The 25,319-nt window shown below is 44.9% G+C and overlaps 2 protein-coding genes and 1 pseudogene across 2 annotated transcripts; all 3 read right to left on the bottom strand.

The window, feature by feature from the left end:
• Positions 1 to 1,228: 1,228 nt before the first annotated feature.
• On the bottom strand, positions 1,229 to 6,558 carry LOC120690525 (annotated as a pseudogene).
• A 1,073-nt stretch (positions 6,559 to 7,631) lies between these two features.
• Positions 7,632 to 9,173, bottom strand: LOC120688934. The gene is made up of 6 exons (XM_039971279.1): positions 8,989 to 9,173; positions 8,655 to 8,909; positions 8,384 to 8,574; positions 8,109 to 8,302; positions 7,894 to 8,029; positions 7,632 to 7,741 (listed from the first exon to the last, which is right to left on the bottom strand). The coding sequence occupies exons 1-6, from the start codon at positions 9,171 to 9,173 to the stop codon at positions 7,632 to 7,634; spliced, it is 1,071 nt and encodes a 356-aa protein (XP_039827213.1).
• Positions 9,174 to 11,466: 2,293 nt separating this feature from the next.
• LOC120693270 lies at positions 11,467 to 24,831 on the bottom strand. Its single transcript, XM_039976685.1, has 18 exons — positions 24,574 to 24,831; positions 24,409 to 24,474; positions 24,123 to 24,296; positions 22,739 to 22,813; positions 22,533 to 22,659; positions 22,391 to 22,455; positions 22,195 to 22,268; positions 21,963 to 22,072; positions 15,897 to 15,934; positions 15,493 to 15,643; positions 15,231 to 15,401; positions 14,497 to 14,571; positions 14,253 to 14,362; positions 13,663 to 13,738; positions 13,536 to 13,582; positions 12,304 to 12,543; positions 12,065 to 12,199; positions 11,467 to 11,974 (listed from the first exon to the last, which is right to left on the bottom strand). Exons 1-18 carry the CDS (start codon positions 24,802 to 24,804, stop codon positions 11,837 to 11,839), a joined length of 2,103 nt encoding a protein of 700 aa, XP_039832619.1. The 5' UTR covers positions 24,805 to 24,831; the 3' UTR covers positions 11,467 to 11,836.
• Between the last annotated feature and the right edge of the window lie 488 nt (positions 24,832 to 25,319).

The raw sequence follows: 25,319 nt of genomic DNA, 5'->3' as shown, positions 1-25,319 counted from the left end.
TAGGCTAGAGATGAAACCCGAAAGAAATAAATTCAAGGTTCAAGCACATTGATAGCTAGTCTCCAAACGCTCCTATCCAAAGCTATCTCTTTAGAGATATTCCAATCCTTAAGGTCTCTCTTAACCGACTCATCCCACGTCAGTTTAGGTCTACCTCTACTCCTCTTTACATTATCGACCCGCTCAAGAACCCCATTACGCACCGGTGCCTCATGAGGCTTTCGTTGGACATATCCAAACCATCTCAGCCGATACTGGGTAAGTTTCTCCTCAATTGGTGCCACCCCGACCCTATCCCGAAAAACTTCGTTCCGGACTCTATCCCTCCTTGTGTGCCCGCAAAACCACCGCAACATCCGCATCTCTGCTACACTCAGTTGCTGAACATGTCGCCTTTTTGTAGGCCAACATTCAGCACCGTATAACATCGCCGGACAAATTGCTGTCCTATAGAATTTGCCTTTTTAGCTTTTGTGACACCCTCTTGTCACAAAGGATGCCACAAGCTTGCCGTCATTTCAACCAGTCAGCTAAAATTCTATGCCTAACATCTTCATCAATGTCGTCATCCTTTTGTAGCACCGATCCTAAATACCGAAAAGTATCCTTCTGGACCACCACTTGCCCATCTAGACTAATGTCTCCCCCCTCATGCCTAGTCGCGTTGAAATCGCACATCATGTACTCGGTCTTGGTCCTACTAAGTCTGAACTCTTTCGACTCTAACGTGCGCCTCCACAGCTCTAACTTCCTATTAACTCCTGTCATACTCTCATCAACTAGCACCACATCATCAGCAAAGAGCATACACCAAGGTATCTCACCTTGTATATCCCTTGTGACCTCATCCATCACCTCATCTCACCTTGTAAAAAGCTTAGACCAACTGCAACTAAATTGAAATGAAGACAAAGTAGCATGTTCTGATTTCAAACTTCCAAATAGCTGCCACAAAACCATTAAGGCACCATTGATCTAGTCAAGCAGAAGCAGTTGAACTGCTGCATTATTCTAAGCAGGCCCTTAGCTCTGTACAGGAAGTAGCATTTAGATATGTTGTAGTATCAATCAATCATATAGGAAAATGAAGTATATAAAAGTAGTTATTTTTCACTTAAAAACATATGATGGCTAATGAACTTATAGTCACTCCCGTAGAAATTAGATACAATTTTACTTAAAGAATGTCATAAAAAGCATTGTCATTCAGAAACTGAGCACCATGAAAGACTTCAACTTATATCCAACTTATTTCATTGATCTAATATAGCAATATGGTAAGAATGCCAGTGATATCTCTTCCTTCATGTACAATCATTTTTTTGCAAGCAAGACAGGTACACTCATTTCACAAGCAAATGAATAATGCTGTTTCTTTCATGTAGATATGAATAAATACAACACAGTGTAAATGATCGGACGACCAAGAATTTGTACTTGAATTGAAGATATGAAGTGGCTACTTTGGAAGTGGGGTATTTGCAAGCCTCCAAGAATAAGGCTCCAGGACTCCCAGAAGTCGGGACCCTGCCACCTCACCAGCAGGGACAGCAGCTGAGATTTCTTCGAGGTTTTCTTTGCTTAGCTTTACCTTTACAGCACCAATGTCATCAAGGTTCTTCACTTTTATTGTTCCTAGATTCAAAAATCAGTTATATAATATAACTTGGGTGCATAATCAGATATAACTTTGATGGTATTTAGAAAAAAATATAGCTCATCAGGCTATTCCATGAACAACAGTAATATTTTTTCCCTATATGAAGCATAGGGGCATTTAAACTAACTAAACATCAAATGAACTAGACTAAATGCTATAACAGCTATATGTGCAAGCTATCTCGGAACTATACTAAAGAAGTTAACTTTTCATGTTATTTTAGTCATTTAGTGGCATAAACATAGTTCCGTAAGGGAACAAGGTGGATGAGAAGAACATATTCTTAAAAGAAAAGAATGCTCCACAGAATTTGATCCTGGAGTCATGACACTTATTGAAGTGGAGAACATCAGTAAGTTTGCAACAGCCAAGGTGATGCAACTTTCAGAGTCTCAATGTCATTGAGGAAATCGCTTTTCCAGTGAAATGACAGGGCTGACATAAAGATAGATGACACATTGTGGCATGTACAAAAGAACACAATAATACAAAAAGAAATTCATGTTAGTCAAATAATGCAGAGTTAGGCATTACTGTTGTTTTGGAGGACGATGGTAAAGCATGACAAAATGAAGAAAAGATCGTTCAAATTATTCTTCAGAAATTCATGTTAGTCAAATAATGCAGAATTAGGCATTACTGTTGCTTTGCAGGTCCATGTAAAGCATGACAAAATGAAGAAAATATTGTTCAAATTATTCTTCACTTCATGCATCTAAAGAAAAATGCAAGGCAACTGTGTAATTTAGAAGAAAACAGGCAGGCCTAACTGTCAAGACATTGCTCAAGTTGGCTCCCTCCTTCCAGTGTCTGATGGCAGATCTTTGCTAGATTTACATGATTCTGCTAAATATATGCATTGTCTAAAAAAATTAAGAAAAGAAGAACAAAGGTTCGCAGATTGTTGTTCAGTTCAATCAGCCTTTTTTTTTTCTTTGAGGAAGTAGTTCAATCAACCTTTCTGAGGTAGAAATGAATATTGCGCACCACTAACTATTCAGCACTGCTATATATTGGTCTGTTCAGGGAACATATGAACATTTATTTTTAAATTTTTATGTGCACCATAAATTCATCTACTTCCCACAGAGTAGAAAAAAACTTCATATTCATCTAAAATAAATGATTTCAGCTTTTTATAAATAGGTCCTGATCATTTGCCCCCAAAACTTGGTCTGCTTAGCTCAAACAACGCCATATGATGGTTATTTATTTCCACTTCGATGTACTTTTACATCTTGTAGCTGATCCAAGCATCATATGTTTTAAAAAATCATTTACAGAAAGGGGGAAATGTTTTACATCACATAGCTGATCCAAGAATCATATATGCAGGCAGAGTATTTCTTTTTCCTGTGATGTGAAAGGTTTGATGAATCCTGCTCGTAGAGATATCAAGATATATTACCAGGGATTGCGACCACATCTTCTCCTTGATGAAGAACCCAGGAGAGAGCAAGTTGAGCAGGGGTGCACCCATACTTCTTGGACAACATTTCAATTCGTGTATACAAAACTTTATTCTTCTCCAAGTTCTCCCCAGTATACCTAGGATGTTTAGCCTGAAAAAAAGGCAGAGACATTAAGTCACATAAAACAACACCAATAACTTTGTGCGTGAAAAATGATTATGCTAGAGTAAATCTCATTTTACCAATAAACTTTCTGACGGTACACTCTCTACAGCTGCCCTGCCAGCAAAGAAACCACGGGCAAGTGGGCTGTATGGAACTATTCTGATACCAAGCTCCCTGAATACAAATAAAACATTTTATGACAAATACAAAGGCATGATATAGAGGCTCAACGAACCAACAGTAAGAAAGATGAAGCATAAATTAAATAGGAAGTGCAGTATATAATAAAGAGAGAAATTGAACACCCTTTAAACACTACAATAGTGTCCACACTGAAAAATAGTAAATCCTTAAAATGCATAAATTGAAATAGTCAATATTGTTCCAGACTGATGGGTTCAATACAGAGTTTTCATCACTGTTAAATCAAGAGGCAACATTAAGTAATATGTAAACTGGGGTGAGATGATTGTGAAATTGATGAGAGATAATAATAAGCTTTTGTTCAAGTCATGTATATAATGTCATCAGATCTATATACTTTTGACATATAAGTATTAAATGCATAAAAAATCATTTATGTTTCATCTAACCATGAAACTCGTATTAGTGAACATAAATCTGATAGGCACAGTATTAGTGTGGATTCTTAACCTGACCAAAGCAAGAAAAGTTTTTTATTGCTCCTCACATTTTAAAGATTCCTTTTTTAATCAATAGAAGCAATTTTCCAACAAAACATGCTGTGAGTAATAGAACTTCATCACTGTCACATGCATCATACATGATACACAGACATTCCATAAGAACCAATCATCCTAATCAAGGCTCCAAGCAGAGTTGAACGGGAAAAAAGATTGTATCAAAGGCTAAAACATAAAACTTTCATGACAAATCAAATGCTAAAAGGTTTTGGAAGTGAAATAGATAGCATTGTTAGATTTAGATTTGATAAGAAGTGGATGAACCTGCAGACTGGTATTATATCTTCCTCTATATCTCTGGTCTATAGCGACCACTCCAACTGCACTGCACTAATTGGATGAACCGCATGTGCGCGACGAATGGTATCAGCACTAGCCTCTGACAACCCAACATATTTCACTTTCCCTTCTTCGACCAACTTTTTGAGTTCCCCCATCTACACCCATTGATGATGTCAGGAAGAACAGATGAAAGGCAAACTGGTAAACTACAAAACATGGTTCACAATCAACAGATACACACAGTTTCCTCTATAGGCACTGACTGATCAATGCGATGCTGGTAGTAGAGATCGATGTAATCAACAGCAAGGCGCTGAAGACTTGCTTCACAACATGCTCGAACATAATCTGGAGTGCCCTTCACACGCATGCCACTGACATCGAATCCAGCAATGACAAATTTAGTGGCAACTTGTACCTTCTCACGGGGAAAATGCTTAAGTGCCTGCTTAAAAAAATACCTTCATATGAAACTGATGAAATTATATAATTTGTGTACCAAAATGTGTTTTAAGTATATACAGAGAAACATGACCACCGATATATGGGCCAGCGTGCTCCATGCCATATGGAATAGGGACATAAGTGACCCAAGAGTCAGAGAAGCCCAGGGTTGCAAGTTACAACATTGGAATACTAGCTCATTGGCATTAGAAAGGGTCATCATATAAACCAAACAGCTGCTGAGGAATCTCTCATACAAGAAGTAGGGTCTCAAATGAAGATATTTTTAGAAGACAATATGAGCGGAAGGTAAGGATTTTTAAGCGCCCATTATGTTGGAGAAAAGGATTTTTTAGCCTTAAACAAATGTGCTCTTCTGATTCAAAAGAATATATAAAGGAGATTCAAATTTCAGTAGAAGAAGGGCAAGTATGTGTCTGCTAAGGGCAGGCAGATTTGGTTTCTGAAGAGCACTGATGGTTTTGTTAAATAATTACTTTCAGAGAGAATAATATAGACCTTACCTTCTGATTTGACTCATCTAAGCTAAATGTATTCAAAGGGGCTGCATATCAAGCCACAGTAATTTATCATATGAAATGACATGCAAACAAAGGTTGTAATTTAAGTACGGCCTGGGACTTCACTTCAGCTGTTTAGCATCATCTATGAATTTTTACTAAGGCAGGGGAGGGTGGGGGGATTCTCTGCGCCCCTGCAAAAACAAAAACAAGTATTTCCCTGTGATCTGATACAATTTGAGAATGGTGATAATGGCAGTTCTAGTGTTGGAGGACTGACATCGGGAGTGAGCAGTGACAAAAGAAAGCATGGTGCATTTTGCACACTCTGCAACTTGTGGTCATCATAATCCACAGAAATGTCAGGCAGGATGGTATGTCATTTGAAGTTTTTTATATAAAAATGTTCACCAGTTATATAAAGTTTGCGATCATCTCTCGAGTTCATATCGCTCTGAACTAGGTCAATGGAGAAAGTATAGTGTAGTTTTGAGTAGTTTTGAGTTGAGAAAGGTGATAATATAAGATGTTTCATATTTCCATATATTTTCAGTTTTCACCTGAATGTCCAATTTTAGAATTCACCAACATCTTTTGTTTACAATGCACCAATTCACGTCCTAAACATAATATCCTTGAAACAATAAAGATCTTAAAAATTCCCAAATTTCTTAGCCGACAGGACATGCCCAAATTCGACATCCTTCTCAAATTCCATCATCCTTCAGCCAAATTGGACATACACAAATCGATGGGCTGATTCAGAAAGATTTTACCTTTCCAAGCAGGACCTCGTTGGTGTGTGGCCCGTAGGCATCTGCAGTGTCGAAGAAGGTGATACCGGCCTCAAAAGCGTGCCTGATGATAGCGATTCCGGTTTCCTCAGGGACTGGGGCGTTGTAGACTCCAGTGAGGCCCATGCACCCGAACCCAAGCTTTGGACACCTGCATTCACATTGCGCATCTTCAATTGTTCGAACCCACTAGCAAAGACCTGACCATTGCAAGAAAACCACAATTCCTAACTAGGAAATCGCATCTTTTGTCTCTGTTTCTCTTGCAAGATCGCATCTTTCTTCGTTGCCTTTTTCAAGATTTGTGATTAAGTGCGGGGGTCAAACCAGAATCTTCATATGAAAACGGAACTGCAGGTTTCTTCTTCCACTGTCGAAAGATTGGAGACCAAATCAAGAATCTCAAGAACGATAGGGTTTGCAATCGGTTACCTCGAGGCCCTGCGAGCCGAGCTTCACCCTGGGCATTTCGCTCCGTTCCATCTTCAGATTCGCGCATGGGCAGGAGCCGCCGAGGGAAGGGAAATTGCGTTGACTGTCTGGCGAGTCCGCGAGTGGCAAACAGGAGTGGAGTTCAGAGACTGCACAGGTTTGTCTCCTCTTTTGTTTAGATCTCAAAACGCAAAATATAAATTTTTATAAATCACTTATATGATATACTAAATATAATCAAAAAATAAATCGCATTATATAAATGGACTGTAAATCACGAGACGAATCTAATGAGCCTAATTAGGACGTGATTATATACTAAATTACTACAATAATACTACAGTAAACATGCTCTACTGATTGATTAATTAGGCTCATTAGATTCGTCTCGCAGTTTACAGGCGAGATCTGTAATTAGTTTTGTGATTAGTCTACATTTAATACTTAAAATATTGAAGATTTCATTCTAAAAACACAAAAATACAAAATACAAAATGTTCTAAACACATAGTTTTGGTCCATTTGATCGAAGATCAAGCGTTCGGAGCTTCGTATGAGCCGCAATTAGAAGTCAGTTTTTATATAGAACAACTCACTGGACGGAATTCTCGAGTAAAACTACAAACTCCTGCTCTATTCTTGCTTAAAAGATGAGCGAAACTGCATTACAAGAAACAGATATCTTACTTCTATTACTAAATCGAGTAGGCACGTTGCTCCCAAACTTAAAATACTCGCCAGAGACATACAAGTACTACTCGATCACTGAAGGAAATTCATTCCTTACAATATCAAACAAATACTCAGTACAAAAACAAATTAAATTTGTACAAACACAAGAGTATTTCGGGCTCCAAAAGCCTATTACGTATACATCATCTTACAACAAAATATGATTAAAGCTCAGAATAAAGGCACACTACTCCAAACCGCTAACAATCCTATCAGCTATTGGCGAGACCTCTAAAAGGTACTCCTCGAACTGCCTCTCCTCGCAGTCAGGGTTCATGCCCTCGCCAAGCGGATCCAGGATCGATTGTGGCGAGTAGGATTTAACCAACCCGAGTACATGCGACACGTACTGACGGGTGGTCGCCAGATATACCTCATAATGCCCTGGGGAACCCTCCCACCAGAGAGAGTGGCGCTTCTGCATCATCTTCGGCTATATCCACCATGTCCACAACAGTTTGGGCTGTAACCTTCAACTCGTCGAGTTATTGTTGCAGCGCTGTGTTGGAGTCTGACAAGTTCTTCACTTGTTGTAGCATCTGAAGCATTTCCTTGTCAGAATCCGCCTTGATCTTCTGTAACTTTTTAATCTCATCTGCGTTACGGTATATAAAAATCTTTAAATCGAGTACCATACTCTCCTGAATCTTTAATGATTTCTGGAGCACTGTGTATTTGGTTAACAAATTATTATAAATACCAAAGTGCATAAAAATAGTCGACTGTTTCACAAAGGCAGACACTAACCTCTTTTCTCCTTGGGGCTCTTCTTGTGCTTCTCCACCAGAGCAACCTTCTCGGCTGTGAGCTTGGACACGTGATCTTTCAGAGCGAGTAGCTCCGTGTTGTCCTGGGGCTTACTGCTCCCTTGCTCTGCCAGCTCCTGGATATACAAAAAACAAAGATCAGTATTTAACTACTCGATCTACTAAAATTAAGTACTCGATTATACGATTACTTACCGCCAGAAGCTTCTGACACTCAGTCACACGAACTTGCACAAGATCCATGTTTTCCTGTGCAAGTTTAATCCTGTCCACTGGTGGCGGGGCACTCGCCGAAGGGACGGCGGAGGTACTCGCCCCCACCACCAGCGACGCCTCAACATGCGGCGTAGCCGCAACTTCCCTCACATGATCCTCTTGATGATGAGGACCTAGGGGAAAATCTTTCGAGTAAAAAGGCCGAGCGAATGGAAGAAAATCCAAATTCGGAGGAGAAGGCACAATGGGCTCACTTGCATGGATCTCCTCCTGCTGCCTCCGCTCCTCCTCCGCACCGGGTAACGACGAACCCAGTAGCATGGAATCCGCCACTTCCTCCGCAGATCGAGTGTCCACATCAGGGACACCCTCGGGAACATTATTGGTGGGCTTGGGGGCTGCGGACGTGTCGCTGCGAGAACCCCCAGGCCCCAGGCTCGCCTTACTACAAGAAGATGTCGAAGATTAAGTACTCGACATGAAGCCAAAAACATTAAGTACGAAAACAAGTATGAAAATACTTACATGGGTGCCTTCTTTAATGGTAGCTTCTTTGGTGCCGTCAGCTTTGGCAAGGGCTCAACGATCAGCGCCTTGCTTGCTCCAGCGCCCTTCTCCCCCTGGGTGGCACCACCACCCTTAGAACTACCCGCCGACGCAGTTGTCTTCTGCGAAGTAGTCTGGGTCCCCTTTGATGGGTCCACCGGGATGGAAGGGTCTTTTGTTCCCACCCTAGCATCATCCCCAGATGTTGTAGTTCGCGACACCTTGTCTGTCGGACTGGAAAAGCAAAACAGCTTGAGAAAAAGCAACTCGATGAAACTCAGAAAGTAGTCGAGTACAAAATAACTTGACTCACCTGGTCTCGCCAGGCTGAGACGAAGCTCGGCGCTTCCGCGCAGCGGAGCGAAGCCCCTTGGGATGATCAGCCCTAGCACCTTCGCTCAGACTGGGGCTCCGTTCCCTGCTCTCCTCCTTTCCAGCTGACCCCCCAGCTTTTGCACGACCAAACTCACTATCAGAACTATCTATATAACTTTCCATAGATAGAGATTCTTCATGATCTAGTTTTGGGGGTGCATGAGCGCTTGGAAGAAGATGGAAAGGGCGAAAAATGCCTGGCAAAGGAGGGCTGCTTCTATATACATCCACGTCCTCCTGACCAGAAGAGATGTCAGATTTTACTATCTACAAAATCAAAGTACTCGAAATACAAGTCGACTACTTTATACATACCTGTCTTGGAGGATTCGACACCGAAAAGGTATCGGGTATATGGGGCACATGCTCCACCTTCTCAAACAGACGCTATACCCGACGCAGAGCTTCCCTGTTTGAGATCTCTTTGGTAGACTACAACGATGGGTCGCTTGTTCCTCGATACTCGAAACCAAAGGTTTCCTGGGCGTGGAGAGGCTGGATCCTGCGCTTCATCCAATCAAAAACTACTGCCTCTCCAGTTATCCGGTCATGCTTCAGATCGGCAATCCACCCGAGTAGATCTAGGATCTGGCTACCATCTATCAATTTCTTCTTCCACCCAGGCCTAATAACTGGGGGCCCGGGGCAATCACTGGAAGAGTGTTTTCGTGGTTTCCGATATAAAACCATTTTTGCTTCCATTCGATTACTTTGCTTGATAGCTTATAGGGGATATACACCTTGTCCATTCCCTGCTTAAGCTGAATACCCGCACCCCCGATTACATCCAGCTTTTGAGAGTTGGGTTGGGGTTTGAGGTGGAAGAGATGGCAGAAAAGTTCAAAGGACCTCGATGCCCAGAAAAGCTTCGCACAAATGCACGAAGATAGAAAGATGAACAAAAGAATTGGGGGTGAGATGATGCAGCTGGATTCCGTAATAATACAGAAGTCCGGAAAAGAAATTCGAGTCTTGGCGTACCTCGGAGTGCCGGCCCTTTGGAGTCTTGGTGGCTTGCCGGCAAGTCTACGACCCTCTGGCTTGGTGTGGAGCGGCGTGGACGTCTTTGTGCGGAGGACGTGGAGACTCCATCCTTCATGGAGAAGCTTCTTAGTGGAAAGTGGGACAAAGGTAACGTGGTGACTTGGCAAGCCTTGGTGGCGAGTCAAGAAGAGCCCCGGAAGAGAATTGGTGGCCGAGAAGCAATACTCTCGATATAGTGCTTCAACAACGTGAACTAGGGGTGGTTTAGTGCCTACCGATACCACGGGATAAATCTTCGTGTCGAGAGTTTGCTTCCTCTCATCCCTCTTTTACATTTCCGTATTTTATTCTTGCAACTTGTGTCACCTTACTTTCTTAGACTAGCATCAAGCTAGGATTAGCTATAGATTGCGAACTCTTTTGGGATGAGTGTTTCACACTAGATGAACCATTTTTTCACATCTAGATAGTACGTTTAGTTTAAATATTGTGCAAACTAGTTGGAGCCATAGATTAAGATTTTAGATTGCCTAATTCACCCCCCTCCCCTCTTTTAAACTACGAGCACCCGATTCCTTTCAAACTAGAAGCTGACCCTGTATATTTTGGAAGACCTCTAGAGCTGATGAGGGTACTAATGGCCTGTTTGGGAGCATTCCACTCTAAAAAACTAGCTCCCAAACACGCCCTAAATACAAGTGGCAATGTGAGTTCTCCGTTTCAGTGGGATCAGATGTCTTCATCGACTGCCACAACGCCATGTTCTGGTACTAGCAGTTCTATGCACGACATTCTAAGGGTGCAATCAACACGTACACTTCTATCGTGCTTCTGTTACAAATCATGAAGAGTTGTGATAATATGATGAACCAATTTTAATTACGAATGCTACTGGAAGCCCCAAATATCATTTGTGTAGGCATTGCAATTAATGCTATTTTTTAGTACAAAGTTTCAGTATCTCGCTAAAATTTGTTGGCACCTCCTAATACTTGCACTGTTTCAAAATGGAAGTTATTTTAGTTTTTTTCCTAAGTCAAACTACTCTAGTTTTAACCAAGTTTATACAAGAAAATGCACTAGCATCTATAGCACAGAATCAGTTTTGTTAAAACTAGTAAACTACCATGGAATATATTCTATCAGTGCATTTGTTTTGTACTCTTTACATCGCTATCAAAGCACACACGCAATCGAAGATTTAAACCTGGAATTTTTTACCTAAAATTAATTTAGTATAACGAAACCTTTGTCTTACAAAAGTAATATCATCACATTATATGTTAGTATGGCTATAACTTTATTGCTACAAACATTATAGTATGGAAGAAAGAGACAAATGTTAGTGTGGGAGACATGTCTTATATATGTTATGAATAGCACTTGTATTCACCATGAGGGCTCTAGGCCCGAATATATACATGTACAGGTATTAGGAAATATGCACAAAACCCCTTATACAATGGGGAAACTACAAAGTGTACATATACATCTAACAATATATTTGAACACGCCTTATATTTTGGGATAGAGGGAGTATTTTGTATGTTAATATATTTTACTATGAATTTGGTCAAACTTAGAGAAGTTGACTTAGGACAAAACTAAAACGACTCACACAGTGGAATAAAACGTGTATCTCCTAAGGACTATAAAAGAAGCTCTCTGGTTTTATGGTGACTGCCCACATGCCTCTTCTGATTTTCAGCGCAGCAAGTAGCAAAAAGAAGTACTGGGCACAGTTCACATGCATATTAGGTTGGAACTTTTTACTTAGTTACTTGTTAACAGCAACACATCCGTCAAGCAAGAAGCTCAGTCACTCTTTGTATTAACACTTCCTTTGTTCCTCCAACCTTCGCTTTCTTTGCACCGAGGAAACACTTTAGATCAGCCACCGTCAGTAAACGCAGCTCACCCCTCCTATGATGATCCATCACCTGAATAAATTCATAATGAAGCTATCAAAAGCAGCAGATTATCTATCTTTAGGTAATATAAAAGGAAAATGCGAAATAAATGGCTGTCACCTTTGCTATCAACTCTTCACTGGCAACATCTGGCTTTGCTTTTGTCCTTGTTGAATTTAAGAGATCCTTGTCAACTGCTTTTGCCTTCGACTTTGAAACCTTTTTCTTAAGGTCATCATTCTGGTTATTTCTCGCCTGAAGGAATACAATCCAAATTGTAGTTCATTGATCAAATCAAAAGATATATAATTATATAGTTACAGAAGATTATTTTTACAATAGGAATCTTGATTGATCACCTTTATAGCAAATTCATTGTTGACAACTTCTGGCATTATTTTCTGTTTAGTTACAGCAGTCAACATATTCGTGTCCAGATCTTGCTTTGCCTTTCTCTTTGCTTCTGCAGTTACCTCATCCTTGGCATCAACCGAATTCGATTTTGTGTTCATTACCTTTGTGGTAAGCACATCTTTCTCAATGTCTGGTATTGCTTTCATCACTTCTTGGATACTTGGTGTTGATGTGTAGCCTTTACTGTGCTGAAAGGTAACATGGAATTTAGCCCTACAGAACTAGTAACCATGCTGGGCTCTAAATATCTAATTCATGCTAGTCAAGAAGCAAAACGTTTATAAAGCAAGATATTTGATTACAAAACACTTTTGAGTAATCAAAAATGGCTTTTCTGCAAATTTAATTCCAAAATTAGCTTCGGAACAATTGTGAAGAGTGGACTTGAGACATCCAAAACGTTGGAGGAACAACCTACGGGAAAAAGGAGCAAAAGAAATCCAGAATTCCCTTTTCATGTTATCTGTATGCAAGGCTAAGAAACAAATGCAAGCTGCCACTCTTGAGTCTTGTAATTGCCATTCTGGAGCTCACACATTACTACAAGTGACTAACCAGCAAACCAGAAGGTGAGGTGGTTAATGGAGGCAAGACACACCCATGTTACTATGAATTTTACAATATTGAAGCACATATTATTCATAGCACCACCATTATTTAAACGAGAAAGCTGGCAAAATTGGATCAACCCGCATGGCTGCATGCATGCACCACAAATGTGAATGATATTTGGATCGATTGCCTTCCTTCTCTTCGTATTCTTGCAACAGATTAGCTCTTCCTTATATCTACAAGAACAAGAGATCCCACCCTATCTCTTCCTTTCCCAATTTCCAGCTACATTCCAGAAATTAAGGAAAGCCTTAAAATTTAAATTTTACTCAATATTCTGACTGGATGATCATTAGTAACACAAAAATGAACTAGAAAGGACAAAGCCAAGAAACGGAATCATTGGTCTCCATCACTTCCCTTATTGACTACATTGAGTTGCATGGATTCTAAATTACAAGATACCGATGAGCCTATGTTGCCTTCTAGCTCAGATGTTTTCAAGAGATATAAGTGTTTTTTAACCTTTTTTTATCAAGGTTTCATATTTTTCTATTTGCAATTTATATTATCTGTTATAACTAACAGCATTTCTGATAACATATAAAAAGATAAAACGACTTATCTTCCTTCTTGTGTCCAAATTCTTTGTTTCTAAATAATCTTGTTGGGCTGCATGGTAAATACGGAAGATTAGATACTTTGTCCTACAATGATATGAGAAGACAGAACAGTTTCGATATTAATTATACTTTTCGTAATTCCTCCACCTCCTTGACTTCTGGCCTTCAGTAACCCTGCATGATTTCTTCCAAGATTTTCAGAAACCTGTAATGATGATCGAGACATGCTGCTTAAAATTCATGCTTCCTAATGCACATTGGGACTGTTACAAGCTCTAAGGTTACTTCGACATAGAATTGGAGAAGTTGATTTATGGATAAAATCAAATTCAAAATGTTTCTTATTTGTTTACAAAATACAGTCTAGCACTACTGTACAAGCATTATGTGGGAATGTGAGGGAATCATTCAGATGGACAGCAAGTTTGATGTACAAACAGGAGAAACTACAAGAATTGACTGCATTCCAAAATGCAGACAAACCCTGTTCTGAAAGAGGAAGAAAGGATTATAGCAAACTAACAACCTTAACCAAAAAAAGACACTTTTAAATCCTAACGCCACTGCTGCCACACGAACAGTCATGTTACAGTCATATGCCACTGTCTGGGCCCGCATATGGCAGCAATTCATTTGGCAAATAATATTTGGTCATGTAAGTTATTCCTCTGGCTAAGAGCTAAGCCATACTTTTTTTTTGGACACGAGCTAAGCCATACCTGATTGACTGGCATGTGAAGAATCGCATTTGATGAACTAACAGGATTAGCATGATTTGCTACAGCATCAGGATGACTTGATTTGTTTGAATTATCAGCATCAGGATGTTCTAATGCAACAATGGTTAGAGGTAAAAATGTATTTTATTAATGGAACAAAAAAGTATTCAGAAAAAATGAATCAACAATGCGATCAAGGTTGATTTGCACGCATTTATAATTGTAATAAACTGACAATACTTGCCTGATGAATATCCCAATTTCCTTTTTTCTGATGGTTTTCTTCTGCTGAATGAAGGCTTCAACCGAGTAACTTGTGCTGCATAAGATTTTAGTAATGAAGAAATAGACGTCCTAAGTATGGAACACAATATTACTGCATAGCTATATTCTGATTTTGTAGGAGTTAGCTTGTATCTCCCTCTTCAGATCATTGAAAGATTGGAGAAAAGATAGGACAACTTTTAATAGGAAAACTGGTCTTCAGCGAGCTTATTATATTGGCATGGCATGCTGGATATTTGGCCGCAGAGATAGGACTCTGACAATGTGCCTCCTAACAAGCATCTTTGGAAAAGAATGTTGGATTTGGATATGGTTCTCCTAAAAAACAGTTTCTATAAAGTTTTCAGCACATGCAAAAAGCTGGCAAAAATTTGAAACACATTGGTTGAAGAGTAGTCTTAACTGTTGTTATATCAAATAGAGCAGTTAAGTACTCAAGTCCTGAGTTGTTTACCCTCCAAAATTAGGCCCTGCTGAACAAATACCCTAGTCGCATATGACTTTATTCAGTAGATTCCTCCCCTACTGTTCCCTTAAAACAAAGGAACAAAGATAAACAAAACCAACCCTTCTTAGATAGGACCTGCATACTGAACTGTTGCCAATGAGAAACATCATCAATTAACTTGACCTAACTTATTTGTATCACTTTATGATAAGAAAAATCCGGAGGTGAGCAAAATCTGGTCTTACATTTATATAAACTGTTTGGAGCAACCAGTTGTGATTGGAAACCATCACTGATAGGACTTGCGCCACTGAGGTTGTCATTATCACCCGGTGAATGGCCTATCTTGTGCACTTCAATATTCCACGATTTTGCCCTCAACGAAGAAAGGACAGCAGGTTTTGGGGTGCGAAAGTCTTGTAGAAGAAAAAAATATATATGCATTTAGCTGATGACGAAACAAAAATTTCAGTCATGCAAACATGTAAGTCCTTCCAGAAAATGTACCTAGAATAAGTGATTGACCTTTGTACATAACATTTGTATGACCTAAATCAAAATTCTCGATATTATCATTTTTTGAACTGTGTATTGTCAGGTTACTTGCAGCCTTATCCCAAGTAGGCAGAGTTGAAGAGCTGTTCAGTAGAACCTGTTCCTGTAAACAACATAGTTCAATAAGAGCATTAACTTTGTATGCTCCCTATGCATAGCAAAATAGAAAGAAATAAAGGCTATCATAGTTAAGCAAGAGCATTAACTTTAAGACAAATGAAGAAAGGAAGCCATTGATAGCAGCAAAGATATGTTTTGGCATAACATGCAAATATGTTTAGCTCCCACCATATGATGAAGAAAAAGAACTCAAACTGATACAATGAGTTACAAAAGACCAACTTCTCGAAGTGTACCTTAATTGTTAGTTTATTATGCCCGAAGAAATTCCAAGCTGAAATTGGGAGAAAGGCTAATTAGGATTCAACAAGCTACCATTCCAGCGCGTATAAATATTATTTCCCATAATCATTAAAGCGTAAATGAGAGCAGTATGGCTCGGAAAGATTGATTGATTAGGATGTAGGCAAGGATGACCTAGGGTTTATAGAAACACCCAACAAACAGGAGATCCTTGCCTAATCAGACGCACACCTATCCCAATACCATCAGGGCCGGCGCATGGTGTACAGGCCCATGCGGCCAGGCGAGACTAGAGCTCATGAGTACAAAACCCCTTGCTAACACGCCCCCGCAGTCTGATCGTCAGTGGAACGAACGTTCAGACTGGACCTGAATTCCGTGAAGACATAATACGGCAGTCCCTTGTGAAGATGTCGGCGTACTGTGAAGACGTAGAAGCGTGGAGTACGCGAAGATCACCAACTGCAACACGCTCCCGCACAAAGTGAATATCGATCTCGATGTGCTTGGTACGTTGATGTTGAACTGGGTTGGAGGTCATGTAGACTGCGCTGATATTGTCACAATACACCAATGTGGCACGGCGCAGGGGAGAATGTAACTCACAGAGAAGCTGGCGCAGCCAGGAAGCCTCGGCAACAACGTTGGCGACGGCGCGATATTCTGCCTCGGCATTGGAGCGAGAAACTGTGTTCTGACGCTTGGATGACCAGGAGATAAGATTATCCCCGAGGAACACTGCATAGCCTGAGGTAGACTTGCGAGTGTCCGGGCAGCCGGCCCAGTCAGAATCAGAATACACCACCAGATCATCCTGTCGACAAGGACGCAGAACCAGCCCCAGGTGTAGGGTACCTCGAATGTAGCGAAGAATGCGCTTCAGCGCAGCCAAGTGAGGTTTCCGAGGATCATGCATATGAAGACAGACCTGCTGAACCGCATAAGCAATGTCAGGGCGAGTGAATGTCAGATACTGCAGTGCACCAGCCAGACTCCGAAAATCCGATGCATCCTGAACAGGCGATCCAGTATCGGCAGACGTCTTCGGATTGGTGTCGACGGGGGTGGAACATGTTATATTGTGATCCAAATTCTATACAAGAAAAAGGCCAACTTCGGACGGAGCGAAGCGGAGGCCCGTCACCGGGAGGCTTGGGCCCGTCGCTGGGAGGCTTGGGCCGGTACGGCACATATACCATAGATTAGGGTTTTACTCCACAGTTCATTATTCCTCTTGTAAGCCATCGTTAGGCGTTGTAAACACACCCGATATAGTGGAGTTCTTGCTGGCTGGCGCCCGTGGTTTTACCCTTCGCATTGGAGGGATTTTCCACGTTAAATCTCGTGTCTTCCTGCGGTTTGATCTTTCTGTTCTTCGTCGTTTGTTTCGCCGTCGCTTCTAACAGAACAGGGCTTGCACTGTGCCATGCCAGCCCGATCCAAGATGTCCAGCATGTACTGGTGCTAAGACAGAAGCAGGCAGTCATCACGCCGCAGAACACGCATGCCCAGGAAGTGATGCAACTCGCCAAGGTCCTTCATGGAGAACTCACTCTGAAGGGTAGAGATGGTGTGCTGGAGCACAGCCGTAGATGATGCCGTGAGAACAATATCATCCACGTACAGAAGCAGGTAGATGGTGTCGCTGCCACGGTGGTAGACAAACAGCGAGGTGTCAGTCTTGGCGTTGACGAAGCCAAGAGAAACCAGGTAGGAGGCGAAGCGACTGTACCATGCCCGAGGTGCCTGCTTGAGACCGTAGAGAGACTTGTTGAGGCGGCAAACAAAGTCAGGATGTGCGGAGTCCTCAAACCCGGCAGACTGGGAAGCATAGACGGTCTCGGTCAGGGTGCCGTGGAGGAAGGCGTTCTTCACGTCGAGCTGGTGAACAGCCCACCCACGGGACAGAGCAAGCGAGAGCACTGTACGGACCATGGCGGGCTTCACCACCGGGCTGAAGGTCTCGTCGAAGTCGATGCCCGGACGCTGAGTGAAGCCACGAAGCACCGATCGAGCCTTGTAGCGCTCGAGAGTTCCATCAGCGTGGAACTTGTGCTTGTAGATCCACTTGCCGGAGACGATGTTCGCGCGAGGTGGGCGCGGTACGAGTTCCCAGGTGTTGTTCTCTAGAAGGGCCGAGTGTTCCGCCTCCATAGCAGCCCGCCAATTGGGATCGGCGAGGGCGCTGCGGAACGTCCGAGGAACTGGAGACAGGGGTGCCGCCTGGTACGCGGACGGGAAGCGAAGCCCGAACTTGGCACGAGTAGTCATCCCGTGGTCGTTCACGACCGGAGGGACGGGAACAGCGCCCTTGGGGAGGGTGGGCGCGCTGGTCGGCGGAGGAGCCACCGTGGAGGCACGACGCGAGTAGACGCGTAGTGGAGCTGCGCGTGGCGCGGGTGTCGAGGACGGCGCCGTGTACGGCGCGGGCAAAGACGGGGCCGCGCATGGCGTGGATGGTTGCGAGGCCACGTGTGGCGCGGGAGATGTCGTCGAAGTCGGAGCCGCGCGTGGCGCGGGTGAAGACGGTGCCGCGCGTGGTGCTGGCGCAGGCGATGCCGCGCATGGCGCTGGCACAGGCGACGCCGCGCGTGGCGCGACCTGAGCGACGGCGGCGATCCAGTCCACAGCTGGAGAGAAGGACCTGCGCCAGCAGTGGTGCTGGGCGCAGGAACGACACGGTCCGGCGCACAAGGGGCGACGGGAAGACCTGCAAGGAACAGAGGTGACGAGCTAATGGGGCTGGGCACCAAGTTAGTGAAATCCTCCAAGAAACCATAGTCCGCTACAGGTTGGGTTTGTTCGGCAAAGGGAAAGGTGAACTCGTCGAACACGACGTGGCGCGAGATCAAATTCCGATTGGACTGAAGATCAAGGCAACGGTATCCCTTGTGGTGATCGGAATACCCCAGGAAAACACAACGGGATGAGCGTGGTGCAAGTTTGTGGGGAGCTGTAGCGGACATGTTAGCGTAGCAAAGACAACCGAAGACGCGCAAATGGGCATATGATGGGTCGGTGCCGAGGAGGGCATGGTGAGGGGTGCCGAAGTGCAGCGTCTTGGTAGGGAGGATGTTGAACAGGAGGGTCGCCGTATGCAGCGCTTCGACCCAGTAGGACGGTTTGAGCGAGGCCTGGATTAACAAGGAGCAAATCACATTGTTAATAGAACGAATGGTGCGCTCGGCTTTACCGTATGCGGGGACGTGTAAGGGTAGGACATCCGAAGGTGGATGCCGTGGGTGAGGAAGAACGTGCGGGCGCTGGAATTGTCGAATTCGCGGCCGTTGTCGCACTGAACTGCCTTAATCGTGTCGCCGAATTGAGTTTTCACATAAGCGAAAAAGTGAGACAGCGTAGAGAAAGTGTCAGATTTGAGCCGTAGGGGAAACGTCCAAAGATAGTGTGAATAATCGTCAAGAACGACCAAATAATATTTAAAACCTGAGACACTAGCAACGGGTGATGTCCAGAGGTCACAATGTATGAGGTCGAACTTATGTGAAGCACGAAACGAAGACACACGAAATGGAAGACGTACATGCCGGCCTAACTGACATGCATGACACAGCGAGGAGCTAGCAGTTCTAGTACACCCAGGAAGCGCTAACTTGGAGAGAGCCTCGTGACCAGGGTGCCCGAGGCGTCGATGCCAAAGCGTCGGCGTGGAGATGGCGACAAGGGAGTGAGCTGCAGGTAGCTAGAGAGGATACAACGGCCCGGAGCTATTGCACCTGATGATCACGTTCTTGGATCCTTCACAGAACACCTAGAGGGGTCAAATTCAACTGAACAATTATTATCAATGGTAAACTGACAAACAGATGTAAGGTTCTTGATAAGTTTAGGTGAAACAAGAACATTATTAAGGTGTAGAGGCCCGGGAAAGTGGGCGCCGCCAGAGAAAGTGACAGGAATAAGAGAACCGTCACCGACAATAATTGAAGCAGGAAGAGATGACTTAGGGTAGCTGGAATGTGAAAGAGTGCGAGGATCGGGAGTCATATGGGAGGAGGCACCTGTGTCGAAGAACCACTCATTATTTTGCGGCTGGCTCAGCATCATAGTGCTGAACGTGGAGGCGAGTGATTGTTGATCCCACGACGGCGTTCCTGAGAGGGGGTTGTACTGGGCCTGCGCAGGAGCGGCAGCCCAGGTGGCGCCCTGGGGGACCTGGCGGCGGCCCAAGTGGAGCGGGGACCGGCTGGGCCACAAAGGCCTGTTGCGGCCCAGGGCGGATGGACCGGTGCGGCGCCATAGGAGGCCGCGGGCAGGGATACATCTGTATTGTCCCGGCCCACGGATTGTACAGCGAAGGCCAGGGAGCCCTGCCGGGCGTGCCGCTGGCACCGGGTCCGCCGGTGCCGGAGGGGCTGCCGCCGTTGGCAGCGCTCGTGCTGGCGGGGGAGGGGGGGTTGGTCTTCTGCTGGGTGCGGCCACTGCGCCTGCCGCGGCCGCCCTTCTTCTCCTTGGAGGGCTTGCCGGAGCCCACGCCCCCGGAGGTCGAGCCCCCGCCGGAGGGTGTCCGCGGTGGTCCGCCGGAGGAGGGAGCGAAGCCGCCCGCGTGCTGGCCGGCGGTCGAAGCGATGAGTGCGGTGGACGGGGTGGAGGAGCGGTTCGCGAGGTTGAGCTCCTCCATGAGCAGATCCGCACACACGTCGTCGAAGGTGGGGAAGGTCCGAGCATGCCGGAGATGCAGACGGAGGGCGGTGTAGCATGGTTGAGGCCGCGGATCACATTCAGGACGAGAGTCCTGTCGGTGACGTGTTCGCCCAGATCCCGCAGCTTGGCCACCATCTGCTTGAACGTCCTGCAGTAATCGGCGATGGAAAGATCACCTTGCACGAACTGCCGGAACTGGGCGTCGAGGTATAGGACCCGTGTCTCCCGGTTGCCGAGAAACTGGGTCTCAAGGGCAAGCCAGGCGGCACGGGTGGTGGTGTCGCGCTCCATGGCGGTGTCGGCGAGGTCGTTGGAGACGGTGTCGTTAGATCCAAGACTTGACGACGCAATCCATGCATGTCCAGTCCGGGAAGATGCACGCCGGGGGGGTCGCGGAGGACGTGATCCTCCAAGGAGAACTTGCCGGCGGTGAGGAGGAACTGATCGTGCCACCGCGCGTAGTTTCCGCCATTGAGGTCGAGGAGGATGGGGATGAGGCTGCGGATGTTTTGGACAGCCACCGCCTGAGTGTGCATGTTCAAGACGGTGGCGGCCTTGTGCATCAACATGGCCTGGTGAAGATCGGAACCGTGGTCAGCCTTAGCGTCCTTGGCGTCCGCGTCGTCCTCGGCTTCATCATCGGAGGCGGGGGCGTCGGCGGCGGCGCGCGCGTTGGCCGCGCGCTTGAGAGCGCCGCGGGCACGGGTGGCAGCGGCGTCGCGTTCCTTGGAGGCGACGGCAGCCTCGCGCTCAGCAGCCTGGGCGAGTTCCAGGACGGCGGCGCGTGCGGCTGCGCGTGCCTTGGCGCGATCAGCATGACGCTGTTCCTCAGCAGCGAGGCGATCGGCTTCGAAGGTGCCGTCATCGGCGGTGTGATCGGGTGGGATGGTTCCGGCCATCTGGACGCAACAACGGCGGGAAGCCGGTGCGGGGCGCAACCAAGGGAGGGCGCGCTAGGGCAGCGGAAAGGGAATCGGGGCAAGGACCCGGACTCGTGATACCATGAAAGCAGTATGGCTCGGAAAGATTGATTATGTGAGGCATGAGTTACATATATAGGCAAGGATGACCTAGGGTTTATAGAAACACCCAACAAACAGGAGATCCTTGCCTAATCAGACGCACACCTATCCTAATACCATCAGGGCCGGCGCATGGTGTACAGGCTCATGCGGCCAGGCGAGACTAGAGCCCATGAGTACAAAACCCCTTGCTAACAGTAAAGATACCCAATGGTTTCTACCAATAATAACAACAGAAAAAGTAGGAAATGTTTTGCATCTTTAGTATGTCATTGTCTGTATCAGTGTACACAAATCTAAACAACCAGATGCATGAAGACGGATGAAAGTTCACATGGACTAATTTCACAAAAGGAAGCAACAACATAAACTTACCTTTCAATAATTCTACGAAGGAATGCAAGGCAGACATTGCCTTAGATACTCTTACAGATTTTAAGGCTGGTTGAAGCCCTGAACCTTGGAGAACTAACGAAGAAGGCCACCTACTTATAAATTAAAGAAAGCAAATCAAACACATATTTAGATAAATTGGAGAAGTGGAAATGTTCAGCATACTAATATCATCAGTGCAACAATGCAAAGAGGATATTAAAAAATTGATAACCATTTCATTTCCGATGAAGCTCCATCTGTAAGTTTGACGGCTACATGATAACTGTAGTTTGTATCTAACCCATGCTGCAGAGCATAAATTATGCAAAAATGAGGGGGGAAAAGAGTCATCCAGAAATCTACTCTTAAAAAGTAGCATAATATTAAATAAGAACAAAGACCAGAAGTTAAGGGTAATAATGTGTCACCTTACATAAGCAAAGCTCCATTAACTTGTCCAAGCACTGTTCTGAGGGGAGCATCTTGCTATATCCTACAAAAGAGGAAAACAAATCTTAAAAAAAACGAATATAGTTCCAACAAGTAAAATAAATGAAAAATCAAAACTACCAATCACATGGCCTTCCTGAAGTGCAGGGAGAGTTGTACAGACTGTTAGAAAGTTATTGATGTCCAAAACTACTTCATTGCTGTGCTGAAACATTTCCATGATTTTGGGGCTAGCAACATCAGAGATCTAGCAGCAACAAATAGAATTCGTTAGCAGGAACTAGTTTTCTTCTCTAAGTGGAAAGGAAAGGAAAACTGAAGGGTACCTTATGACTAGTGTACCGAAATGCATCAGGTGAGACAACAAATTCAAAATCATCATTCCTACCCAATCGGACTTCCTGTAGCAATTTGACCAGAAAATATAATAACCACAATTATGTGACTACCAGCAACATAATATTGCGAAAGGGTGCCTAGCCGGATTGGTTAGGTGGCCTCAGTGGCACTCCTCAGATCCTGGGTTCGACTCCCGGTGGGAGCGAATTTCAGGCCTAGGTTCAAAAAATCTCCTCGCCTGCCTATACGCCAAAGCACATGGAAATAGGTCCCGGCACACCCCCGGCCCGCTCTCACACGGGTTACGGTATGGGTTACGGCACCCCTGTGTAAGGGTGGGGCAGGGGTTCGGGGGTTTTCTCGACCTGCGTGAGAGGTCTTCTTCTTACATTAATGCCCGGGGGGCGGCTTGCCCCTCACAGGTCGAGTGTTTTTTTCATAATATCAAAAGCTTATGCTTATAGTATAAAATACCAAAAGGTATAAGCAATCTACGCAAAGCATTTAACAAATGAGTAGCAGCAAACAACTGAAGGGAATGTAACAGAGAGAACAAATTATGTAACACTAAAGAAGGCATCCTGTTTTTCTAATTCATATTTCTAAAACTGTCTGCTCCATTATTTTGAAACTTTTATAATTGAACCACGAGTAACTTGTATATATCTAGTGACCATATAAGTCTTCTAGTTTCTGAATAAGAGGATATTATAGCATTTGCATGTCAATGCTCAACTGGAATCGGATGGCAACTACAGGTTCATGATCATGACATTGCACCAAAAAGTACAGAGTTATGCAGAGAAGAATATTACTCAAATAATCAAAGATAAACAGTCACTTCAATTTTAAAGTTTAGAGACTATCAATGTTTCTGAACAGTCTATGATTTATTTTTTCACTAAAAGTTCGTTAGCTCAAGCTGCATCAGAGTTTCAATATACTAGCTAACCCCAAATGGGCGTGTGGACACATACTGTACTGTGATCATTCAGCTGTTGCACGTGTGGTTCAGTGGTATGCATGGTCACCTGCATCCTGACTCACGCGCGCTGCATAGTTAACCATTTCTAATCCATTATGCTTGTGGTATAGTCAATGCAAAAAACCTGGGCTTGTGCACAAGCTGAACTGTGATCATCCAGCTCATTTGCACGTGCTTCAGTGGTTTGGTCATGTGCACTGCATTATTAACCATTTCTAACCATTTTTTTGCTTCATAAACTTCGAGTGACTATGCTGACAAGTGATATCCCAATATGAATGCAAATTTCCAAACATGGAGCAGCCCTATGACATCTATTTGTCCAAATAGAAATATGCAACAATGCCATTATTCAGGCCTCCAGAAAAGGGTGAAAAATTCGTTACCACATTCAGCGCGGGCAGATCAGTCCTCTCATCACTCTGATGAAACTTGGAGTCCACGTAAATACTCTCTCCCAGACACGTCCATCCATGTTCAAGCATCATGGAGTGCAGCTCGCACTCGACGGCTTTCGCGACCAGCTCACCCGAGCACACGAGCTCCTCCTCCTCGCCCACCTACGAGGCCAAGCAGCGGTAAATCGTTACAAACGGAGCGCAAAAGAGTGTCCGTCGTATTGCGGAGAAACGTCGAGCAGATGAGGGGCGCGGGAGTACAGGACGCGCTCACCGTGGTGCCAGGGAACGTGGCCGCGACCTCGGAGACCGCCTCGGCCGCCTCGCGGGACTGGCATCCCTGCAACAACGACCGGGAGAACGGTGGGTTGAAAACACGTCGCCACGAACGAAAGCGTCATGCCTGAGGTGCGGGAGCGGAGCGGTGGGGGTGCGATACCTGGAAGACGAGGAGCGCGTCGGCGGGGAGCTGGGGGAGGCACGCGAGGCGGTGGCGGCGGGAGAGCCTGCAGCAGAGGATCTCGAGGTCGAGGGCGGAGATGGGGGCGGCGGCGGCGGCGGCGGCGGACAGCGAGAGCTGGCGGAGGAGGAACGGCGGCAGCGGGGAGGAGGATGATGCGGAGGCGGAGGCGGAGGCGGCGGCGCGGACGAGGACCTTGTTGCGGAACATGGCCTTCTGCACCCGCTCCGCTTCGTCCCGGCCTCCCGGCCCGACCTTCGGCGCTGGTTTCTGCCGTGTAGGATCGTGCCTGCGCCGACGCTTTAGGCATCCTGGTTCTACAGTACACCCAACTCGGTAGTCCAAAACTCGAAAAGCTTCTGATATAGGCCCTAGTCCCTGTGCTAATTGTAGTCTATGAGCTAAAATAAAAAATCCCTCCCTATTTGGTTTGAGAGACTATAAGGACTAAAAATCATTCATTACAGTGATAAAAAGACCCAAATAACCCTGGCATGCATGCACAGCAGAGCGGCCATTCCGCATGCCGCATGGGCCATTCCGCATGCATAGCAGCACGGGTGCCCTCGCGCGTGGACCAAGGGGGAGGGGTAGGGTGGAATCTGGGTCTAAAAGTCCCAAAAAGCTTCTTTTGAGAGACTTTTCAAGTTTTAGCCCGCAACAGACTTTTAGCCCCCAAAAAATTCCTCCTGTTTGGGTTTTTAGTCCCAAAAGTCCCAGAGACT

Source organism: Panicum virgatum, chromosome 9N (assembly GCF_016808335.1).
Source record: "Panicum virgatum strain AP13 chromosome 9N, P.virgatum_v5, whole genome shotgun sequence".
Classification (NCBI taxonomy): domain Eukaryota; kingdom Viridiplantae; phylum Streptophyta; class Magnoliopsida; order Poales; family Poaceae; genus Panicum; species Panicum virgatum.
Note: the sequence above shows the minus strand (reverse complement) of the source record. Positions and strands in the feature narration are given on the sequence as shown.

Excerpts from the sequence above, each read along its gene's own strand:
- LOC120688934 (XM_039971279.1), bottom strand. The coding sequence starts at position 9,173 with ATGGAAAGTTATATAGATAGTTCTGATAGTGAGTTTGGTCGTGCAAAA. Across the intron at positions 8,303-8,383 it reads GCAGGAGGAGATCCATGCAA|GTCCTCATCATCAAGAGGAT; the intron begins GTGAGCCCATTG and ends ATTTTCCCCTAG. Across the intron at positions 7,742-7,893 it reads GAGCCCCAAGGAGAAAAGAG|ATGAGATTAAAAAGTTACAG; the intron begins GTTAGTGTCTGC and ends ACCGTAACGCAG.
- LOC120693270 (XM_039976685.1), bottom strand. The coding sequence starts at position 24,804 with ATGTTCCGCAACAAGGTCCTCGTCCGCGCCGCCGCCTCCGCCTCCGCC. Across the intron at positions 15,644-15,896 it reads ATAATAAACTAACAATTAAG|GAACAGGTTCTACTGAACAG; the intron begins GTACACTTCGAG and ends TGTTGTTTACAG. Across the intron at positions 13,583-13,662 it reads AGGTGGAGGAATTACGAAAA|CCCAACAAGATTATTTAGAA; the intron begins GTATAATTAATA and ends TTTACCATGCAG.